Raw genomic sequence first — 23,717 nt, 5'->3', positions numbered from 1 at the left:
ATATATATATATATATATATATATATATATATATATATATATATATAGTTTATTTATAATATATTTATTACCATTCAATCATAGTCATGCAAATGAAAAATGTAATGGGAAATTATGTTATCTTTACATGCATAAATCAAAATATTGTAAATATTTAATTCGACGTTATTTCACCGTTCATAAACTATTTTATAATATACGAATAAACACGGATAACAGAAATATTATATTTATTCGAGTTTTAAAATTTCAATTCTATAAAAAATATTACCAAAGCAATAATAAATAATCGAAATTTACTGAATGCTATTAACTGGAATATACACCGACAACGGTTAATGTTATAGCTAAATACTCGGAATTAAATTGAATGTAGTTAAACAGTTTATAGCAGCGCATACTATTACTTATGATAACTAATATATATATATATCATATTACATATGATTATTGTTATTACTAACAGATATTTATGATAGAGACTTAACTGATTTAATGAATCTAGAAACGTTTAAATTTCAATTTATGAAATAATAACTGTGATCGAATCAATATTATGTTACATTATCAGTATTAAAATGTACTAAAAATGATATCGATCATGAATTATATCAATTTTACTAAATAAAATACAATATCCGATGGTTAAAGCTTATAGTGTAATAAAAACGGTTTGAGATAAAATCATAAGTGACCAAAAAGTATTTTGTTAGTTAAACTATCTTTTGATTTATTTGGTACTATTGTATACGATACGTAATTTATGACAGGACTAAACACAATTATTTCTCTTTTAGACAGGTTTTTGACTTTTTTTACAGGATTTGTTTTTTACAGTTTTATTGTATAGATTAAATATTTGCATATTATTCTTATTGAAGAAATAAAATATATGACACAATATTAGCGTGTCTTTAAACATATACGTATTTTTTATATTTTGTAGATTTAATTTAAATATTTTTTATATTGGATGTATAAATTTAATTTTCATTCTAAGCAAAACATTAAAGTATAATCACCTGTTATATATAATTTTATAAAAATCATTGTTAAATTATATGTATAATCTCGATATTTAAAAAAAAAAAAAAACTCAACATAGAATTATAAATATATATATATATATATATATTTGTAGAAGTGCACAGACATACAGAAGCTAATGGTATATAGTAATACATATAATTGACACGTTACAAAGATAATGCTATGAGGTGTGATCTAAACCAAAAACCAAACATCCTACAGACTACTACATAAGACGAACATGTTATGTAATTAAAAAATGTCTATTCAGCGTCTGATGTACTACAGTGTGAATAGTTTACTAATAATTTACATAGTACATGGCGTTTTATCTATACTTCCAATAATACTAATTGAGAAACATTGAAAAATATAATATACAATATTTTGAGTATTTAAAAAACATTCTAAAATTTTTGTAAATTTTGCTATCTAGTCTTTCCTTGCAACTCATAAACCCGAATTATTATTACCTAATATTTAAATACATAGAAGTCCAGCACTTTTTTTTATAAGTGCCTCTAAGTTACTCAATTTATTTTCAATAATGTAATTAATGTCAACCGTGTATTCTTAAAACGAATGATTTAATCAATTCGAATACTTCCATCATGCTCAAGTTTCTTTAGCGATGATTATCTTCGGTTACTTCATCTAAATTATATTATCAATGTTTTTCATCGGTATAATACGTAGATTAATGAGAAATTGTATTATTTCTAAACCATATGTTTAGCAATGAAGAAAAACTCTTGATTTTATACAATATTATAAATTATAATGTTCGGTTACATGACAAAATGAAAAAGCAACGAAGCTAAGAAAAACACGACACCATTGTACATCTACTTACTCCCAAAAAACATTAACATAACCCGTCACAACACTTCAGTACAATTAACAGTTGTAAAAATGTCAACTAAGTGGAAACTATTGCGGTTCTCTGTAAAACCACTGAATGGCGTATATTTGTGAATTAGTTACGTATCTTTTCTTACTCCAGTTTCGTAAAGAACAAATCATATTATATATACTATATTCCGTATTCTTGAAGATATTATTGACTCAACATTTTCAGAGCGACTCCATGCATTAACTATTTGCATTCATATAACCATATATTTAAAATATACATAAAAATATAATGTCCGCGGTTGTTATACTTATATTTTAATTATAAACGTTTTTAAATATATACTAAAAAGTACAAACATACAATATAGATATTCAATACATAGATATAATTAATTAACTAATTAAAAGTAAGTTATAAATATAGTCTAAACCATTATGATAATATTAAAATTTCTAAAAATTTAAAATTTCTAATCTACAGAAGAGGATCAAAAAATAAATCAAATGTTTTCAGTTTATATTCTAAAATCCTAACATACGGCTTACAGGGGCAAAAATGCAATACCATTTTGATTGTGCGTTGGAACATTGAACGTAGAAATAAAGCATAAAGTGATGTATTATTTGGAACAACTTAACTCACCCAACCCTGTTATGTGCACTGTTATTTTTCAGTTCATCTAATGCTAAACCATTGGGGGATTTTCTGCTAAGCAAATCCAGTCTAATATATCGGTTACAGATTGTGGGGAAGAATCCAGAAGTATTAAATATTAGAAGTAGTAACATTTCACTACATACGTTGATTTCTATTACCCCAAGATGTCCGTACTTCGAGGTCTTCTGAATTAAACTGAAATCATTATTAGTGATCTACCGTTCTATCAGAATAAATGTACGTATGGAAATATTTCGCTGCACCACAAACACACACATTAATACAGTACACACAAATATAATAGCATATGCTAAGTATTCTTTAACGCTGTTGACCACCGGCGATTACTTCGATTATTACACCTATTACACCTTTATTATTACACCTTTGTAACTGTAGCAAAGCCAATGTTTCTAATGAAATATCCATCTTTATTAACATTCTTCTTTCTTCTGTTTATTTAAAATTTGTCTATGATCGTTTTAATATCTTCTCTATTAAAATATCTAACTATATATCTTTCATAATTAACATATCATCAACCTACTTTGTACTATAATTATTAATAATTAAATTAAATATATAATAATTATTTATATTAATGTTACAATTTTTTTTACAATAATTAATTTATTTCATTGCTATTTTAGAATACCCCGTTAATATATAATAACACTTGTAGTGCTACTGAATTTTCAATGAACCACACATAATTATTATTGAACTAACAATATAATAACATATAATATAATATTATCATCACAACTAATGTTTATCAATTAGATGGAACTTATCAGAAGTAAGATAATTCAAAAATTATACTAACTAGTTGAACAATTTAAAATACTGAAAATAGAAAACAAATTACTACTATAAAATCAATATAAGTTCATGATATACAAATTTTAAATGACAGATTGTTTAAGGTGTTTCATCCTTCAGATTATACAAGGTGCGGCGTAATGGACTCACATATTTCAAATAATCATTAGCACGTAATCAAACTGATTAGATTTAAGTGGTTTATTCCACTATATTAGATTATTAATAAGGTTTTTAGTCGTCACCATGCCGTAGTCCGGTGAACAACGTGGTTTCATTATCGAGACATTTTTCAAAAACGCCGAATGTGTGATTGCAACACAAAGAGCATTTCACACTCGGTTCAATTTGAATCCAAACTAAAGTGTCCCTGATCAGAAAACGATTTTGAATCGAGTACAAAATTTAAGAGCAACGGGATCTGCAATGCCTAAAAGCCGGTTGAACGTCCCAAGTTCTTGAGAACACCAAAAAACATTGCCGCAGTAAGAACACTGATGAGCAGTCTCCATTGCGTTCTGCTCGGAAACATGCCTCTGCTCTTGGGATATCATATCGAACGGTAAGGCGAATTTTGGCACTTTGATCTTAAATTACACCCATACAAGATTTTAGTAACTCAGGAATTAAGTCTAACAGATTGGAGAAAACGAAAAGATAGCTGTAATGCAGTCCTTACAGTTGTGCCTCTCAACGGTATTGCGTGGAGTAGCAATGAACACACATTAACACATTTCTGGCACAGTAAACAAACAAAATGTTCGTTATTAGGCTGTTGAAAACCCTCTAAAAATACACCAATGATCTCTTCATAGTCATAAAGTAACAGTTTGATGTGCTTTGTCCCCGGTAGGTATTTGAAGAGGATGGTATTACAGTTACCGTGACCAGTACTGCGAGATGTTGGAGAACATTTTAAGCCCGAAAATTGAAGAATACGAAAAAAGTGATGCCTCTTGGTTTCAACAGGATAGGGCCACAGCTCATACAGCCCGTTGTTCTCGTGCCGTATTTCAAACAATGTTTCCTGGTCACCTGATCTCCTTATGGGAAAACATTACATGGCCTCCTCGCTCCTTTGATTTGAGCCCATGTGACTATTTCTTTTGGGGTACTTCAAATCTGAAGTTTTCAAACATCGATCTAGAACCATTGAAGAACAAAAAGAGGCCGTCCGTCAAGAAATCTCAGAGATTCCATTCAATATGCTGGTGAGAGTAATGGAAAACTTTCGAAAACGACTCCATATGTGAGTTGCTCCTCAAGGCAATCATTTAGACGATAAAAAATAATTTTAAAAAACCTTACATAATATAGTTTTTAAAAATACATTTTTTTTTTATCTTGTATCATTTTATTTAATTCACCTCGGAAAGTTAATTCACCTCAAGAGTCCATTATGCCACACCCTGTATATATATATATATATATATATATATATATATATATATCAATGACTGCAAAAATTAAAATATTGCTATCACTATTATGAGTTATATTTATTCTTCAGCTTCGAGGTTACGATTCATACATACCGTATATAGATAAACGATAAAATGACAATAAAAATGTAACTGGCGCATGCCCATTATACGCGAGAAATAGAGCTGAAACTAGATATAAAAACACTATGCATACTCTAATGAACAAAAAAAAATTATAATAAATTTTCTAGCTGCATGCAATGTCATTACAGGTTGATAGTGGCCACGAATCGAATGAAATCACAAAGCGATTTTACGGATGGTGAAAGAGGGGGTTGCTATTGAAAAAAATGGGATGAAATCATTGTGGATATGACAAACGATTGTCGTTTAGAATAAATCGTTCAGTGGCGATGAACACACAGGACAGAGTGTGGTTGCAAAGCGTAAATGGACGAGGAATGGCAGCAACGGTGAGATTGTTGAAAGAGAGAAAATGCAAATGCCATAGTCCTTGCTCAAAACCAACAATGATGAACGATGTAGGAATTAGAGCGGTACATTAAACTCATTTGAATACACGAACGGACCTCAACATGGCCGACCATTTATTATACAAAACCATGTATATTTTTATATTGCTCAGATACCGCGTTAAAAAATTGTTTGCAATACAGGGAATGAGGGAGAAAGAGAATGAAAAAAAGAGTGAGAAAAAATTATGGGAAAAATCCGTTTAAAGGAACATTTTTCAATTTTCATCCATCCCCTATTACATCTGTTGAAGGTCTATTTACTTTTCTCTTTAACCTAATGGTTTATTTTATTTTATTTTTTTTAGAAAAATATAATCTTCTAGTACAAACTCACACACACATATACACACACAAATACATATACTTAGTGTACTGATATTAGTAAGAGGTGTAGTTTTTATAAATAAACCACATTAATATTTCTCTCTTTATTTATATAATTGACAGTTTGGAAAAATGTGTTTGCGTTGAAATGCAAAAGTATAGTAGATTTACTAAGGGATGTGTACTTTTAACAACGCATGTGATTCATGTAATGATTTTGCATCAACATTTTAATATATTATGACATAATATTTACTTGTCATGCCAGGATAAATAATGCTACTTACTTCAACTCAAGGATATGTTATTTAAAATTAAAATATTATATGGTACGTAAATGTAATAAAACAGATTTTTTTATTTCATTAGAAAATAATTATTCATACAATCAAATTATTAATACATGATGAACAATATATAGTACATTTAATCATCGTTTACGTCGTATATATAAGTAACATGGTACTGCCATATTAAATTATAATATATATTATAAATCTGATACAATCAAAGTGCAACGTTTTTATCCTATCACATGATTTTTTTTTAATTAATTTTTTAATTAATTTAACAATCTATACACATTATTTTGTACATAAGTCATTGGAATAAACACGTATAAAGTATTTTATTTAATAATATGAATATCATACTTGAGGAAACCACCCATTGGCAATACCTCACATAGTTCTTAGATTTGGTAGTCTAGGTTTAAAAGTAATTATATGTTTCTCTTTTATTTATATATATATATATATATATATATATTTTATTTTTAACTTTTAAATTATTTTCGAATATTTTTCTGAGTTTCTGATATATCTTCCAGGCTGTTCTTGTTTAATTTTTATAAAATAAAAATAATAATTAAAATCTTGTAGGCTACGTCTCTTAAAAAAGTTTTCTAATTTTCGTCACTGATACTAAATAATCCATAAATATATTTACCAATAGAATACTTAAAGCCTTTTTATTCATAAAAATGTGCTAAGTTTTAAATTAAATAAACTTAAATAAAAATTTAACCATAACCCTATATCAACTTTTACAAATAAACCGTAGAGAGTATAAAAATGAATAATATTGAAAACATTATTAAAGTGGAATTCAAATAAGTTGAAAACAAAAGTACAACAAAAATAAGTAATAATAACGCAAAAGTTTTCATTGTTTAACAATAAATTGAACTACAATATCGAACTGGTAGTCCATTATTTTCTTACTTATAAAAACAACTAAAATGTATTTTATATAAAGAACTCAACAGTTAGAATATTCAAATTTAATTTTTTTTTTTATACCTAGAATATGATTGTGATTTTTATAATATATATCAAATGTACAAAATTATATGCATTGTAATATGATGATTTTTATTATTACAAAATAATAATTCCCAACGTAGTTAAAATAAAATAAGTATTCTACTTATTTTATAATTTGACAAAACTATAGCAATTGGATAAAATCTATGCATTGATATTGCAATAATAATTTTTTATTAAGGCTATTATTAAATGTATAAAATCGTAATTGTTTTTTTTTTTTATTATTATTTAATAAATGTATAATAAATGAGAAACAAACAAATCCTTAAAATCAATACAAATACTCTATTTATTATTACAAGATACTTCAACAAAAATAATTTATAAAATATATTTTATGGTATTGGAATATTATACATTTAATTTTGTTTTTAATTAATAGCAATACACATCACACAATTCACAAAAAAATTTAATTTCAAGTTTTTTTTTGTATATTAAATAAATAAACACTCCATTTATAAAGTACTTAACTTGTATTTTTAAAACTACCGTTTAAAGATTTTCTCATTTATAATTTAAAATAAATTTGTAGTAATTTGAATTTAAAAGTAAATAATACTTGAATAATAATATGAAATAATGTTAAGGTACATTTTAAATGGCCAAAAATATTTTTCAATATTCGATCAAATCTATTTTATCTTTGACTCTTTGTTATTTTTTGAATTGTATGCAATATCAAATATTTTATCATTATTTTTGGATGTAAAAACTATGAGAACCAATATGCACGAAAAAAAAAATTTCTTATGCTATATAATATAGTCGAATAAAAAAGAAGAAACTTTTCAGTTGGAGAAATGCGTTATTTATTACGCTTCGATGAATTTGGCTGTTATAAGTACAAGACATTTTGTATACGCAAAGTTTCCCGTTTCTAGTGATTGCGTAGTCTTTCAGGTATGAAAAATCTAATCTAGTATAATTTGAGGAACTTAACGAAGAAATGTTCATCTTAAACATTTTTTTTTTTTTAGAGGAGTATAAAAATAAAACATTTAAATAATAAATAAATGATTTGTTTAAAATAGTAACATTATTATATTACCATAATAATATATAATAATTAATGGAAAGTTAATAGTTATACATTTTTAAATTTCAAACATAATATGCCATTAAAGAAAAAACAACAAAACTTAATAATTGTACTAACCTTCAAAACAAAAATTATATATACATTTAGACTCAAAACAAGAAGTTATATATTCATGTAACTTAATGAAATGTAATTATTATTATATTTTTTGATTAAAATTAATTAAATAATATAATACCTTAAAATTCAAATCTAATCACAATTGATACTAATTTTTTTACAAAGAGACTTCAACAGCCGAGTCCAATTATAAAGGTTTTATATTATAAATTACAGCGTATAAAATGTATATCTTCAATATTTTTATTGGCATTAAAGGTTCTTCAAAAATTCATTGAGAATAGGAACCTAAAAATGACTGTTTTTAATTTTTTAGTTTAAATTCATAGCTGAAATATTTTTGAAGATTATTATTATATATTAAGCTTATATTGTTTAGTTTTTTGCGGTATTTGTAAATATAATTTAAATTATAGCTTATTACAGTTAAGATCACACACTACACGTTTATTTCAAGTAGACCATATAGAGTCAACAAAATATATCTTCTACCTAAATTCTAAAGACGTACTTACGGAAAAAACTCATTTAAGATAATGATTATAAATTAATATTGTTATAAATTTACATAGAAATAAATAAACAAATGGTTTATATAAAGAAAAATTAAAATAAAATTTTAGCCTGGGTTATTATTAAATTTGTAAAGTATGACCGGTTTCGAATTAAAAATGCATTATTAGGTATATAAAAATTTAATAAAATTACGACTTAATATGAAAAATTAAATGGCAACTGAATATAAAAATAAAGGAAGAAATACATCGAAAAAAATGAGTCGTTCTACATAGAGATAATTTATTTTAATGGGAGAGATTATTTAATATGAGTTCTTATTAGGCATTAATATGTTAAGAAACAAAATCTTTAGTTATTATTATGTTTTGTTATAAAAAATATATTGATATGAGGTGCATTTACGAGTACTTACCATTTAATAATTTTATTATAAATTTATGTCGACAAAACGCATTTCTATTGAGCATGTTAGATAATTCAAAATATTTTTTGTATACATAATTAACACTTTAACGCTTTTAAATAGTTCATTTGAAAACATATATAGCCATGTAATTTTTAAATTTAATTAATAAAATTTGAAGTATGAGTATCATTTATCAATTTTGACTTCATTTTATAATAACGGAGGAAACATACAAAAAAAATGATAATATACATTTTACATATTTTACGTATATATATATTTATAATGAACCTATAGGGAAAAATGAACCAAACAATTTTCGTGTAACATATCTACCGGAAGGGACTAATAAATAATCTGTTAGTTCCGGTTTTCTTCAACCCATTTCTATTACGAAAAAAGAAACAAAACGTTTAATACATGGGAGTAATTTTGAGTAATTTTACTGGTAAACTGAAAACTACCATTGTGAATGAAATCTCCAATTTGTCCATCTCTCTAAAATTAAATTTTATATAATATTCAAAAAGATCAAACTTGTATCCTAAATTATAATGTTAATCAGTTTATTGATTTATCAGCTATTATTTACTATTTTTTTTTTTTTTTTATAATATACTTGTAGCATAAATATATTGCATTGGTTATTCTTATTAAAATATTTAAAATATGAACTGTACAATATGTGAAATTTATTAATTCTGCTTAATATAACTGTGGTTTAATAAGTATATCTATACAAACAATCATTAGAAAATACTTTTAGTTATATTACTTATTTACATAGATATCAACAAATTTTAAAACATTTTTTTTTTTTAACAATCTTAACATAACTTATATAAAGTTAAAAGCTTTTTAATAGTAAGGAAAACATATTTTACTATGCCTACTCTTTTCTGAATAATTAATTTTGAAACAACTACCATCTTATAAGTGAAAATAACAGGTGTCTCAAAAAGAACGCCGGATTTGAAAAGGCTGCTATTTTTGTTTTTTTTTGTTGTTTGCACTGGTTTTGATAGTTTTGTTATCTGTTGTCATTGAGTTTTTGTGTTGACAAGGGGTTTTGTGGTTCTTAGTCATTGTTTATGTTGTATCGCAATGGAAAGGTACAGTAAAGAACAGCGTGTTTTAATAGTGAAAACTCACTACCAGAATGGTGAACATTACGCAGTGAACTGTACAAAAACTACGCACTATTCTTGGACATCATAATGCACCAAACGAATCAACTGTTTGTCGGTTGATTAAGAAATTTGAAGAAAGTGGTTCTACACAAGACAAAAAAATCTCTGGACGCCCTCGAAGTGGCCGAAGTGAGGCGAATGTTACTGTTGTTCATGATTCTGTTACGGTGAGTCCAAGAAAATCGTGTCGCCGTCGTGCACAAGAAATGCACATGTCACCAGCAACTATGCAAAGAATTTTAACAAAAGATTTGCACTTACACGCGTACAAAGTGCAATTAACACAGGAACTTAAGCCGGCGGACCACGAAAAACGACGGCAATTCGTTGAATGGATTCTGACGAGAGAGCGAGAGAGCGAGGGTTTCGCAAAGCGCATTATTTTCACCGATGAAGCTCATTTCCATTTAAACGGGTTCGTAAACAAGCAAAATTGCAGAATATGGGGATCTGAGAACCCAAAAACGATACAAGAAAAAGAAATGCATCCTGAAAGAGTTACGGTTTGGTGTGGACTTTGGAGTGGAGGTTTGATCGGTCCTTACTTTTTCGAAGACGAAGAAGGAAATGCTGTTACAGTGAATGGGGTTCGTTACCGTGCTATGCTCAATAATTTTTTATAGCCTCGTTTGGACCAAATGAACATCGAAAATGTATGGTTTCAGCAAGACAGCGCAACTTGTCACACTTCAAGAGAAACAATCGCTCTGCTGCGTGAGAAGTTCCCGGACACACTAATCTCGTTGCGTGGAGACCAAAGCTACCCACCTCGATCTTGCGACTTGACGCCGTGTGATTTTTTCTTATGGGGATACACTAAGTCACGAGTTTACCAGAACAAAGTCCGAAACGTCTTGGAACTTAAGCAAGAAATTCGTCGTGTCGTCAACGAACTTGATGGGGCAATGTGTGATCGAATGATGGTAAATTTTATGGAAAGAATAATCGCCTGTAGGGCTAGTAGAGGGGATCATATGCCCGATGTTGTTTTTCACTGTTAAACCTCAATTTATCCTGAAGAGAATGATATATTTGTAATGTTTTTTTAAGAAAAATAAATTTAATGTATAGCAGATTTAAATCCGGCGTTCTTTTTGAGACACCCTTTAATAATTATTTAACAATTGTTTAAATTATACTTATTGCTCCCAGCACTTGATGTGATTATTTCTCCAAAACACCTGTGGTATTAATTATTTCAATGTAATTGCTGTACAATGTGATATCATGTTCAATAATGTGATATTTTAAAATTTAAAATTCAGTTAACATTTAACTATGGAGGGTATAATAATAATAATAATAATAATAATAAATTCTTGAAACATTATACTTACAGCTGTTTCTGTTTCAATGACAAAAGTAAATGTGTATACTGTTTACATTTTAAACTCTCCTAATATTAAATATCTACCTAAAACGGAAAATTTATATTCTTTATAATTTCATGTAATTAAAAAGATTTCACAATATAACACAATAAGCTATAAAATATTATTTACATTTTAATTATAATATGATTTATGTTGTTCATTACTTGTCATACGTATATAATAATATAATAGATACGATTAACTATGTATTAATACACAACAATTATATGTTTTAAATTAAATATTTATAAATGTAAGGTGTTGTTTACTAATTTTATACTAAAACGTATTTTTTTAATTTAAAAAAAGTTTTGGATGTATTATTATCAGAAAATTTATCAAAAACAAAATATATATACCATGTAAATATAATCTATAAAACGTATATGTAAATGTAAAACTTAATTTAACTTGGGTAAGTAAATAAATTAAATACGAAAAATGATCGTGGTTAGTACTGATTCATATCACTCTGGCGGTATTATCAATAATGATAATGATAATATGAATTTCGTTCGATTTACACGGTAAAAGTGTAATCAACAACAACAAGTTATGTATGGTCAAAAATATTAAAAACAATCTAAACCAATGTAATCTCATCAGGTTTTCACTGTAAAAAACTATTCGAATTTTTTTATTAAACCCTCTTCAATTTTATAGATTATATCTTATATTAGAAATACCTGGACGAAATTGAAGTATGTTTAAAAAGTATTCGCGTCGCAATTTACCATCATCCAAAATATATCTAGGTCACAATTTACATAGTATTTGATTATGACCTTTTTTTTTATGTCATAATTTACCCGCTAATGCCCAAAACGTTTTAATGCTTGAGATAATGCATATGTACAATAGTACATTCGCCGATTCGCCGTGAAACAAATTCGTTATTACCGTTTCGGCATGAAATAATAATAATAATAATAATTACGATTGTTTCTATTACAACTATATCTCAACAATAAACAGTCATAGGTACCCATATAGTTTGGTAAATTGGACTGTATAGTAATCAGGCCCGTATTTAGGGGGTTGGGTGGCACGGGTAGACATATGCCCAGGGGCGTCAAGTCTCAGAGGCGGCAAAATATTTTAGCAAAATTAATTTTAAAAATGATGTACCTAATGAAGAAAAAAAATAAAACAATAAAAAAAGAAATAAGTATGTTTTATTATGTTATAATTTGTAAATTAAAAAAAAAATTTATTTTTATTATATTATAATTTTTTAATTAAAAAGAAAAAGGAAATTGTATGTTTTATTATGTTATAATTTGTTAATTAAAAAAAGTATTAAACGATTTTTATTTTTAAGTTATATTTTAATATTAAAGAATTTCGATTATAGACGAAATCATAAGTATTATACTATTATTATTATTTTTTTTTTTTTTTTTTGGGGGGGGGGGCATAAATTATATGCCCGGGGGCGCTAAATTTTTAAATACGGACCTGATAATAATACAATGTATTGCTTATTATGTCATCTTAGTTAATTGAAAAACGGTAAAATGTATACACATACATTGCTAGACACACAATTGAAGATATTTGTACATGGACCTAGTGACGGGAAAATCATGGTAATAAATAACAATGAAAATTGAAATACCTACATGTATATTTTTTACATATTGTATAAATAAAATAATAAGTAAATAAATAATAAAAAAAAGTTTTATACATTATAATATTTTATTTTTAATAAATTAATTGATGAATTAATGATATTAATGATATAATTATTATTAATATTATTATTATTATTTCACAGCGAAATAGTCTAACGCCGAAATGGCGACGACGAATTAGTTTCACGGTAAAACGGCGACGGTGAACTGTCCGGCACCTACAACACACACAGTCGATCAATATGACGGATTATAAAATCTTTTCAAGATAATTTACGTCTATAGTTTGACTTAAATATAAATTACAAATGTTAAACAAGCATCTATTATACAAAACTGTTAATACAAAACAAAATATTTTTGTGTTCATAAATAGTTATAGCATATAACCATTTTTTTTAAATGATTTTTTTCACTTTTACTCAATTAATATCAAACATATTAAAAAAATGATATTTTTACTATATCACAATTCAGATTAGTTATTTTCAAAATTGGTCTTGGTCTTGCGGCTCACAAGACTCTTGCTGTAAGACCATGACCAAAACAAGATCATCACTGCAAGACTCTTGCAGTTTTACAATTCCCCCCCTCCCCCCGAAAATACATTAGTTATCTATATTTCATTAACTAATAAATTATAACGAAAATAATAAGAAATTAGTTGTATTGTTATTAAATTTGATCAGTATTCGAGGAAATAACGAATTATTGAAAAAAATGATTAGAAATAATTAGAATTAATATTACAAAATAATATTTTTGTTATAATTGTTTCATATTTAGTAATTACTGAAAAATTATTTTTTTTTCCCAAAATCGATGAAAACGTCGAAAGTTGTCTTCTCATAGAATAATTGACTTATGTCCATAATACATCTCTACTTTGAATCGAATAAACTAAAAATTGCTGGAAGTCTTTACGGACTACGGTATATATAATTTTGATTGGAAGTACGTTTTTATTTTCGTTCGTAGCTTGTGCGATTTTTCCGTACTAGACATTATGTACTTAAACTAGTGTTTTATACAGCATATCATTTTATTACTGTCGTAAAACATTTAGTACTACTGTACTGGACACAGGTGAATAACAGAAGAATAAAAGCTTAATTATAAATAATACATATTATTATCATTAAACCGAATATAATTATTAAGCAATTTAATATTTGAAACAAACCATACAGTTTGTTTTATTATTACTATTTGTTAAAGTGAACATTAAAAAACAACAATTTAATTTTTATAAACATTATATTGGTCAATAATAAGTAATTAGTAATTAAAATAGTAATTGACTTCTTGATATTTATTATAAATATAATAGGAACTTAAAAAGTTAATTATGGTGGTAAATTAATTCATCAAATACAAATAAAAGTAATATAAACATAATATTTTAAAATGCAAAGTTTTAAACAATTACCAACAATGAAAATTAAATGTTTGATTGTTTTATATTATTAATATACTATATAATATATTGGACTTAAGTTTCATCTTAGAAGTCATAGCAAAAAACCTACACAGCTATAACAGGAAGATATTTAGTTTTTTTTTTATATTTTGTAAAAATAGCAAAAGTCTTTCAAGAGTCTTACACAAGACCAAGACCAAGATTTTGAAAGTCTCGATCTTGGTCTTGTTTTGATCATCACTTATCCAGATAATCAATTATGCATATGCATATACTCATTTCACTCGTAAATATATTATAAATAGATAATAACATAATAATGAATTAATATACAAGTGATTTAATTATAATTACTATAACAAAAATCATAATATATTTTATATGTATATATTAAAGTGTAAGCTGTCAAGTTAAAAATTATATTATTAATAATTTATAAGATACGAATGCATTGTGTTCTATAAACATAAAAATATAAAACAAATTACTATAATTTATATGTTTTTTAAGTTGTTTGTCAAGTGTATACTACTTTTGTACGGGTGTAAAATAGTTTAAACAATTCATACATAAAGCTCCTACCATGTACTACCTACATTTCAAAAGAAACTACAAACCATGTGCACATAAAGCAAAAGCTTTCAAAAGTTTATATTTATACTACCACAACTTATTCGTACAAAACACATTAAATATCATTTAAATTAAATTACCTAATATCAAATTGGTATGTATAAATTGTATGTTAGACATGGTTAGGTTTTCATTCATTATAACACAGATTAATGTGATGTAAACCAGTACTAATCACGATAATTTTTCGTATTAACGGATTTTGCAAAATTAAAATCTAATTGTTTTCTAGTTAAAAAAAAAAAAAAGTGGTATGTTGATATAGTAACAAACAGATTATAAAATTATGTTTATAAATGCATAAGCACTATTGTTCATAGTTCTTTAAATTATTATAATAATAAGTCATTTATTAGTAAAGTAAAATATAAAATTATTATAAAATCAAATAAATTATAAAAATGCATACACAAATGAAGTCATATGACGAATGAGAGAAAAGACATGTTAGAAAATCTACATGGTAGCAATAAGTGACATTATTAGCATATTTTCGAAATAAAACACGAACAACGGAAAAAATAGCTTTGTGTATCAGTTGACCATGTACTTTTACATATTATAAAATCAGCATGTACATACATGTGTACGGTGAAACTATTCATTTGACACAAATTATAAACCAAATTAACCATAATTTACTTATCTTAGCGATGCTGTTGCGTGTCTGATCGAAAACAACGTACTGTCACGCGGAGTACGCGTGATCGTAACTTTTATTCCGATACCTTAACAGGGGTTTCTTTTTTCCGTGTTGTGGCTTATCACAAAGTACAACTATTCCCTATTTAATATTTCTTGCTTAGTCAGATAACACTTAATACCTAATATTCAGCACTCGTAACTGCGAGTCTTCCTGTTAATCATTGTAATCCAATAATTCGGAGATATGAAATTGAAGTCACTGTCACTTCCTGATTTATCTTATAGGTTGAATGCAGTAAGCTACTGTAGTTTCAGACTTTGTAAACATTACGATATCTTTACAGTGCCTACAATGTAGTTTTCACATATCACACGATATTGAATAGTCGATAAATGATCCTGCTCCCCTCTCCTTTTATCGTTCTCTAGGAAACAATACCAGGTCATTTCCGAGCTAAGTAAAAATATAGAATTAATAATGTTATCACAACATTTTAGGCAGTAGACGCTCTTGGTTTCATACGCTATTGTGATCAACAGCAGTAACGCAATGTTCACGGATATCGTTGTTTTATGTAGATCTTACGCTTAAATTTGTCCCCACCCCACCCCCGTTTTCCTATCGCTGAGAGACGAGTAATCGTGACAGACTTTACATCGGTGTTCACACCAGCTACTGCTAAAGGGCAAATGTCTAGCTACCATGCCCAAGTCCGAGGGTTCAACACCACCGTCACCAGAAATTATCGTTCGTCCGCGGTACGCGTAGACAACAATCGGATGGAATCTACATGGATTATTAACATTTTACGGACGGTACGATGGGATTGTTGAAAAATCCCCACTCAAAGCACCTACACACACCTGTATGGCTTGTACCATAGTACTAATATGACGAGGCGCCGCACAGACCGACCAATAACGGCACATGGTCCGACTGTGCGTATACAGGTGAGTGACAAGCGGAAGGTTCGACACGTACCTGATTTGTCGGGTTGTTCGAACGTCGGATCGGATGCGGCGACGAGGACGGCAAAGGTGACTGCGGCGGCGACGACGACGGTGGGTACCATCGTCACTGCTGCGGTGGAGGTTGGAAGTGCGGGCGACCGCAGGAAGACGGTGACATGTAACAGAGGGACTCGCGGGACGGGAACGCACCACCGGTTGCTACGAAGTCACAGGGCCGACAGTAATTCCGTGGGCGCAGGCAGGGTCAAGAGCGTGCGGACGGGACCGACGTCGGCGGAAAACTGGCACGTTGATTTCCCGACCGCGAACGAAAAACGCTTTTCTTGACACACGCACACACGCACACGTGCGGGCGCATGCGCTCGCGCCCGCGCACGCACACTGTTGCCGACCACACACGCAAGCGTAAATCTCCGCGTCTATAACACTCACCCCCGAACGCCCACACACGCGCATCGGCCGGTGACGGTATTAGTGGTAGTAGTAGTGGTGGTTGACACTAATCCGGTTAAGAAGTCTGACGGACTGTTATTTTCGGAAACTTCGCAACTCGATTTGCCGCCCATTCACGGCTATACAATGAAGTCAATCATTACTTTTTATATTATTTCCCCCGACGTCTCCTATCTCTCCATCATCTGCGCCGAATACATACTTCATTCCGCGAATCTTTAGTTAAACATTTTTTTTTTCCTCTCTCTCACTCTCTCTCTCTCTCTCTTCCTCCAAACGCCCCATGATTACGATATTATCATTCACTACGCACGCACACAAGTACCTGTGATGTGCTCTAATCGCAAATAAATCCCTTTAAATTCATTCGACGCGCACGATATTAAATCGTATAACATTATTGATCCTCACACTTTTATTTTAATTCAAACAATCGCATTATGTCACCTGGTATCAAAATATTTAACGAGACAATCTGAAACGAACGTTTTTTACACAACATTCCGTGACTACCTACTTATCACGCGTACAGTTTGAACCATGAATCGAACATGTCATTGCATACTTCCGCTATTTTCTCGTGGAATCAAAATCATTCTGCGTTAGAAAATGTATAAATTCCCAATCGAGATCAGAATCACATACTATAGTGTCTTCCATAATAATAATCAAATATAAAATCAACACGTACATTCGATTCCGCACGATAAAATTTTATAAAATCATTATGCGTCCTGTTCTCAGTTATTGAACTCCGTGATATCTGTTGCCGGTGATTCTCTATACTATGCAATACTTCAAGTTTACGATATTCGTGAATGAAAAATAGTTAACGCCGACAGAATATCTAAAGTAGGTTTGAATAGACGTTTCATATCAATATGAGATTCCAGGCAAATCTTTTTTTTTCTGTCGTTAAAAGCATTGTTAATCAAATCGTATTTCATCAAGTCTCGAAGAATAAGAAAAATATAATTGTCGGAATTAAAATATTGAGTTTATGAAAAAGACCGAATGAAGCAAGCGGATCTCTGAAGTACTTTGTAATTCTCGTGTTGGCCAACTAAACCTAACATAAGCCATGAACTCTACTTACTATATGCTCCAATACAAAATGACGTCTGTGAACTACATTAACGATATAATCTGGGTCCACAGCGTAAACATTAACGTGAGTCCACAAAGGTCAATGTAAATACCGTTGAAGAAAATTCCGCACAGAAAATCTATGACATGAGGAGTATATCTAATTAATTGAACAATTTTGCCAACACGAGAGCGACTCCTTATAGATTTGATCAATTTAATTAATTGTATGCATGCGTTTTACTTTTTTTGTTAAATTAATAACTTAGAATGAAGTAGAATCATTTTCCAAAGAAAATTCAATAAAAACCAATAGTTACACAAAAGTTAAGTCTCCCCGTAAATTTTATTCACGAACCGCTATTGGGTACCTACGTCATTTTTAAAATTAATTTTGCTAAAATATTTTGCTATCCTTGAAACTTGACACCCCCGGACATGTGCCTACCCGTGCCCCCTCTAAATACGGGCTTGATTACCGTTATTTTGAAATAATTGACTATTGACTATAGAATTACTATGGTTGATCGTTATCATATGACCATACAACACAAAATTTAGGGAAACCCATCAATCATAATGTATCATTATAAATAATATTATATCGATTACAATACTTACAAACACGCATTATTTTTACGAAGTATTGCCATCATGGAATTTCAAAAATTTAAGTTTTGAGTACCAATACCATTTAGAACGTTTGGAAAATTACAAATTATTACAAATTTATTTTTCTTAACAAAACTTTTTTTTTCTAGCATATTTTAATCATATTTTGAACAATTCATTTTTTTAAGGTACATAAGGTAGGATAACTACGTTTGAAATTAATCATCCATTCATTTTTGGGGGGGGGGGGGTGAACCCCCCAAAACCCCTCCCTGCGTCCGCCACTACTAAGAAAATTAAGCTTTGTCATTACCAAAACTATCACTATATAAGGAAAACAAGTATTATAGAAGTAAAAAATATTATCATATCCTTAAAATGTGGCACAGCACCGGGCTATGATAATATTACAACAGACATAGTTAAGTAGTTTGACGATAAGGCACTGGTGCCATTGATTAATATTATAATAAACACCATAATAAATACAGGGATAAATCCTGAAAGCTTCAAAATAGCAATAATTACAACAATCCATAAAAACGGTGATAAAAACAACATATAAAATTATAGACCAGGGGTGGCCAAATCACGGCTCGCGAGCCGCATGCGGCTCTCGTCACAGTCGTATGCGGCTCGCGGTCTTATTTACAAAAACCAAAATATTTAAATTTTTTTTGTATACATTTATAAAAAAATGTTTTTATTGTATTTATTTAAGGCTTTAGTATTATAGTGGATAGAATATAGATTAAATCAAACAAAAAAAAATTAATTAATATGAATAATAAATTAAAAAATTAAACATTAAGCTAATTTTGTTTGCGTGGTATTTTTTTCGTGTCTACTTTTTTAGTAAGCTTCTTAAGATCTGGTTGAATTGATGTAAGAGCAGTTCTTAGTAATTCTGTAAGATGATCATCAGTCAAATTTGAACGATATTTTGATTTAATTATTTTCATTGTTGAATAAAGTGATTCACATGAATACGTCGTTCCAAAAATTGATATCAATTTTACCGCACAGTTTTTAATATTTGGGTATTTTAATATAGAAATATGCTTCCAAAATTCCAATATAGAGGGACAATTGTTTATAAACTGCTTAAGACCTTCATCTTCTAATAACTCCAAGAGTTCTATTTCGAGATCCGCTTTATTTGTGATGATTGGATGTGATAATGGACATCCCTTTTCAATGACATTAACCAAAAATGGATTTTCTAAAAATCCGAATGAGGGTTTTAATGCCTTTAGGTCTCGAAATCGTTCTTCGAAGTCAGTAAATAGAAATTCAAGTTTAAGTACATAGTCGTCACAATTAATTTTTATTTCTGATTCTATCAGGGACGCTTCTATTTTTTCTAAACATGAAAAGTGAGTAAAATTGTTTGATTGTAAATCTCGTATGAAAAGTTTTAGTTTATTTTGAAAACTAAATACTTTTTGCCCTAGGTCATTAACTAATTTATTTTGACCTTGAAGAGATACATTTAATGTTGATAAATGTTGCATGATGTCGGTGAAAAATGCCAAATCTCTTAACCAATTTGAATTTGAAAGTTGAGGAAAACTTTTATTTTTTTCTATTAAAAATACTTTGATTGGTTCTATTAATTGAAAAAATTTAGTTAAAATGTTATTGACCGACAACCATCTAACTAGACAATACCATGGGACATCATTAGGAATATCATCTTCTATGTCTTCCAGAAAGTTTTTAAACTGCCGATGTCTTTTTGCACTTGAACGTATGTAATTTACAATTTTTAAAACAACATCCATCACATGATCATATTTAAAATATTTAGCAGTTAGGTGTTCTCTATGTAGAATACAATGAATAGGTATAAAATCTGGGAAATTAGTATCATTTTTTAAAAGTCCTATTAATCCATTTTTACAACCCACCATACTAGGAGCTCCATCAGTTGAAATGCTTATAATTTTGTTTAGTGGAATTTCAGCTTTTTGTAGAGTTTCATCGAGAGCAATCTTAATGTCAATACCCCGAGTAGTTTCCTTCAATGAAATTAGATCTAACAACTCTTCTTTCACATCTACATCACTCGTAACATAACGAACAAATATGGCTAACTGAGGTTTATCTTGGATATCGGTAGATTCATCTAAAGCTAGACTAAGAGATAAACAATTAGCAATGTTGTTTTTTAAATTGGTGAAAATATCAAAGCTAATTGTTGAAATACACCTTTCTATTGTATGTCGTGATACTGGTACATTTTCAACCATTTTTAAAAGTTTTTGATTTTCAGGATTTAAAACAGAAATTACATCTAAAATATTTTTTTTTATATACTCGCCGTCCGTATACGGACGTTTTGCTTGAGCAATATTAAAGGCAATTACAAAACTTGCTTCTACACAGTCGTCTGCCTCGTTCGTAAACATTGTCATAACATTAGTTTGTTTAGCAAATTTTAATTTCATCGAACATAGCTTATTTTTCCTCGAATCAGAACCAATAGGAAATTCTCGACTAAATGTGCTGTGATTGGTTTCGTAATGCCGTTTTAAATTACTAACCTTAAATTGTGATAATGTAACTTGACATATGACACAAAATGGTTTATCGTTTTTCTGTATGAAAAAGTATAGTTCTTCCCATTCTAATTTAAATTCCCGTTTTTCTTCTTCATATTTACGTTTAACCGCTTTATTAGAAATTGACATCGTAACTAACTTTCGCAATAAGTATCGGTAAAATATTACAAATATAATTATTAAATATTACAAATATTTTACAAAACAAATTGAGGTGTTTACAATAGGACTATTCAACACAGACTACAGACTATATTAAAAACGATATAATTTCATATTTCGTAATTTGATATGTTTATAGGCTGTTTGCTATCTTTATTACTTTTGTGGTATAAAAGTACACATTAGATAATTTGGCTCTTGATATAATTTTATTAATACATGTGGCTCGCGTACATAGTCATGTTGGCCACCCCTGTTATTGACCAATACAACTCTCAACAACTTTTTCTAAAATATTTGAAAAGGTAATAAAATTAATATTGACTAATTACCGTAAAGAAGACCAAATATTACACAGTTAGAAAAAATACTCGTGGATGGTCAAGACTAGTTGGCAGGTGGAAAAACCTAAATGTTTAATAATTGCGTTTCTCACAAATATCATGGGCAGCGTTTCCACTAGTAATTCCACTTCCGATTACGAAACTTGTTCGTTGACAAACGTCAAAGCGTACATAAATTCGACAGAATACCCATACGAGAACTTCAACGAGAGCTTTAATGTAATATTAATAATTAATTTTAAATAAAAAATAAAGTTTTTCAAAAAAAATAAATAACGTATATATACTTAATATTATATATTGTTATAATAGTGTTTTATACCTAAAAGCTATTCTAAACAACTAATAAGAATAACACACTTTTTTTTTAACTAATATTTATTCATAATATAATAGTTCGTACCTGAATTCTGAAACTATTTATCACATAAAACCTGGTCTTTTAGAAATCGAAATAATCTTAAGCCGTCAACATTTCTAGGGCTTTTACCGCATTCGTAATATGAACATTTGTTCCCACTTTTCCGCGACATAGTAAATACACACGCCTTATGGCTTACTCATAATGTCACAAACACAAGTTTGTAATAACTACTGGTTTACCTACAGATTTTGTCTACAAAAGTAGATACACATCTCAACCATTCACTTCAAAATCCGATCACGAACAAATGATTAAAGTATAAATTATAAACACAATTTCCAAATAAATTTAGTTTATAAACATAGTAAATAGTAAATACAATTTTCCATACTATTTATAACTATTTACTTTGTCTTTCGGCAGCATCACGGACCACGATCCATTGGATTACGGTAAGGTCGCGGGATAATAGTTTTAAGTAAATATTCTCTAGCTGAATAGAATATAGAGAATACACGTTTGAATTATATTAATATAATTATCTAATTTACTATTCATTTTTAATTCATTATACGATTTATAGTAAATTAAACAATTATATTTTTGAATAGGTACGAATATACAATATATTCTATAAAAATTAAAGTTTAACCAATGTCATTCAGTGAATACGAAAAATAAACAATTTTTGACGTTTTGACAGGAGTACACGTGTTCCTGGAAACTTTACTTATTTCTTACGAACGAACCTTTTACGATATTTAATTAATTATTAATGCTATCCGTGGCCGAAAGACCAAATGCTCAGTAGATTTGATTTAAATAAAAGAAAATCAAAATTTTAGCTTTGAATATAGTTTGTAAACTGTATATTTATTTTACGATTACATTCTTTCGAAAGCCCTACTTTGGCTCGACTGATTGCAAACCCCGTATATAATATAACGACAGTCGGTCGTCGCGATAACCCCCTACCTAGTTACAATATAAACTTGGCTGTAATCAACAATTAGTTAAGATCAACCATCAATATAGATGGTGTTATCATTCGCTACAAAATATCATTAAAAGAAAAAGGATTCCCCAAATTTGTCACGGAATAAGTAATGAATAATTCCGTCCTCGTTTCAATCGGTTCAAATTTATAGTTGCGTTAGAAATATGAAACGGTTCAAATATATACAAAATATATTTTATTA

The 23,717-nt window shown here is 28.7% G+C and overlaps 2 protein-coding genes across 3 annotated transcripts in view; both read right to left on the bottom strand.

Moving 5' to 3' along the window:
- The window catches only part of LOC112691265 (locomotion-related protein Hikaru genki), a 170,126-nt gene extending 152,900 nt beyond the window's left edge, over nucleotides 1-17,226 (bottom strand). For both annotated transcript variants that reach the window (XM_025565423.1, XM_025565424.1), the window contains exon 1: nucleotides 16,944-17,226. In XM_025565423.1, the coding sequence (XP_025421208.1) occupies nucleotides 16,944-17,034 (91 nt within the window). In that variant the 5' untranslated portion in view covers nucleotides 17,035-17,226. The remainder of the gene's footprint in view (nucleotides 1-16,943) is intronic.
- Nucleotides 17,227-19,674: 2,448 nt separating this feature from the next.
- LOC112691263 (general transcription factor II-I repeat domain-containing protein 2B-like) lies at nucleotides 19,675-21,777 on the bottom strand. The gene is made up of 3 exons (XM_025565421.1): nucleotides 21,419-21,777; nucleotides 20,735-21,223; nucleotides 19,675-20,623 (listed from the first exon to the last, which is right to left on the bottom strand). Exons 1-3 carry the CDS (start codon nucleotides 21,775-21,777, stop codon nucleotides 19,897-19,899), a joined length of 1,575 nt encoding a protein of 524 aa, XP_025421206.1. The 3' UTR covers nucleotides 19,675-19,896.
- Between the last annotated feature and the right edge of the window lie 1,940 nt (nucleotides 21,778-23,717).

This window comes from Sipha flava, unplaced genomic scaffold (genome assembly GCF_003268045.1).
Source record: "Sipha flava isolate LNK unplaced genomic scaffold, YSA_version1 587_pilon_pilon, whole genome shotgun sequence".
Taxonomy (NCBI): domain Eukaryota; kingdom Metazoa; phylum Arthropoda; class Insecta; order Hemiptera; family Aphididae; genus Sipha; species Sipha flava.
This window is presented reverse-complemented; position numbering and strand designations above follow the sequence as displayed.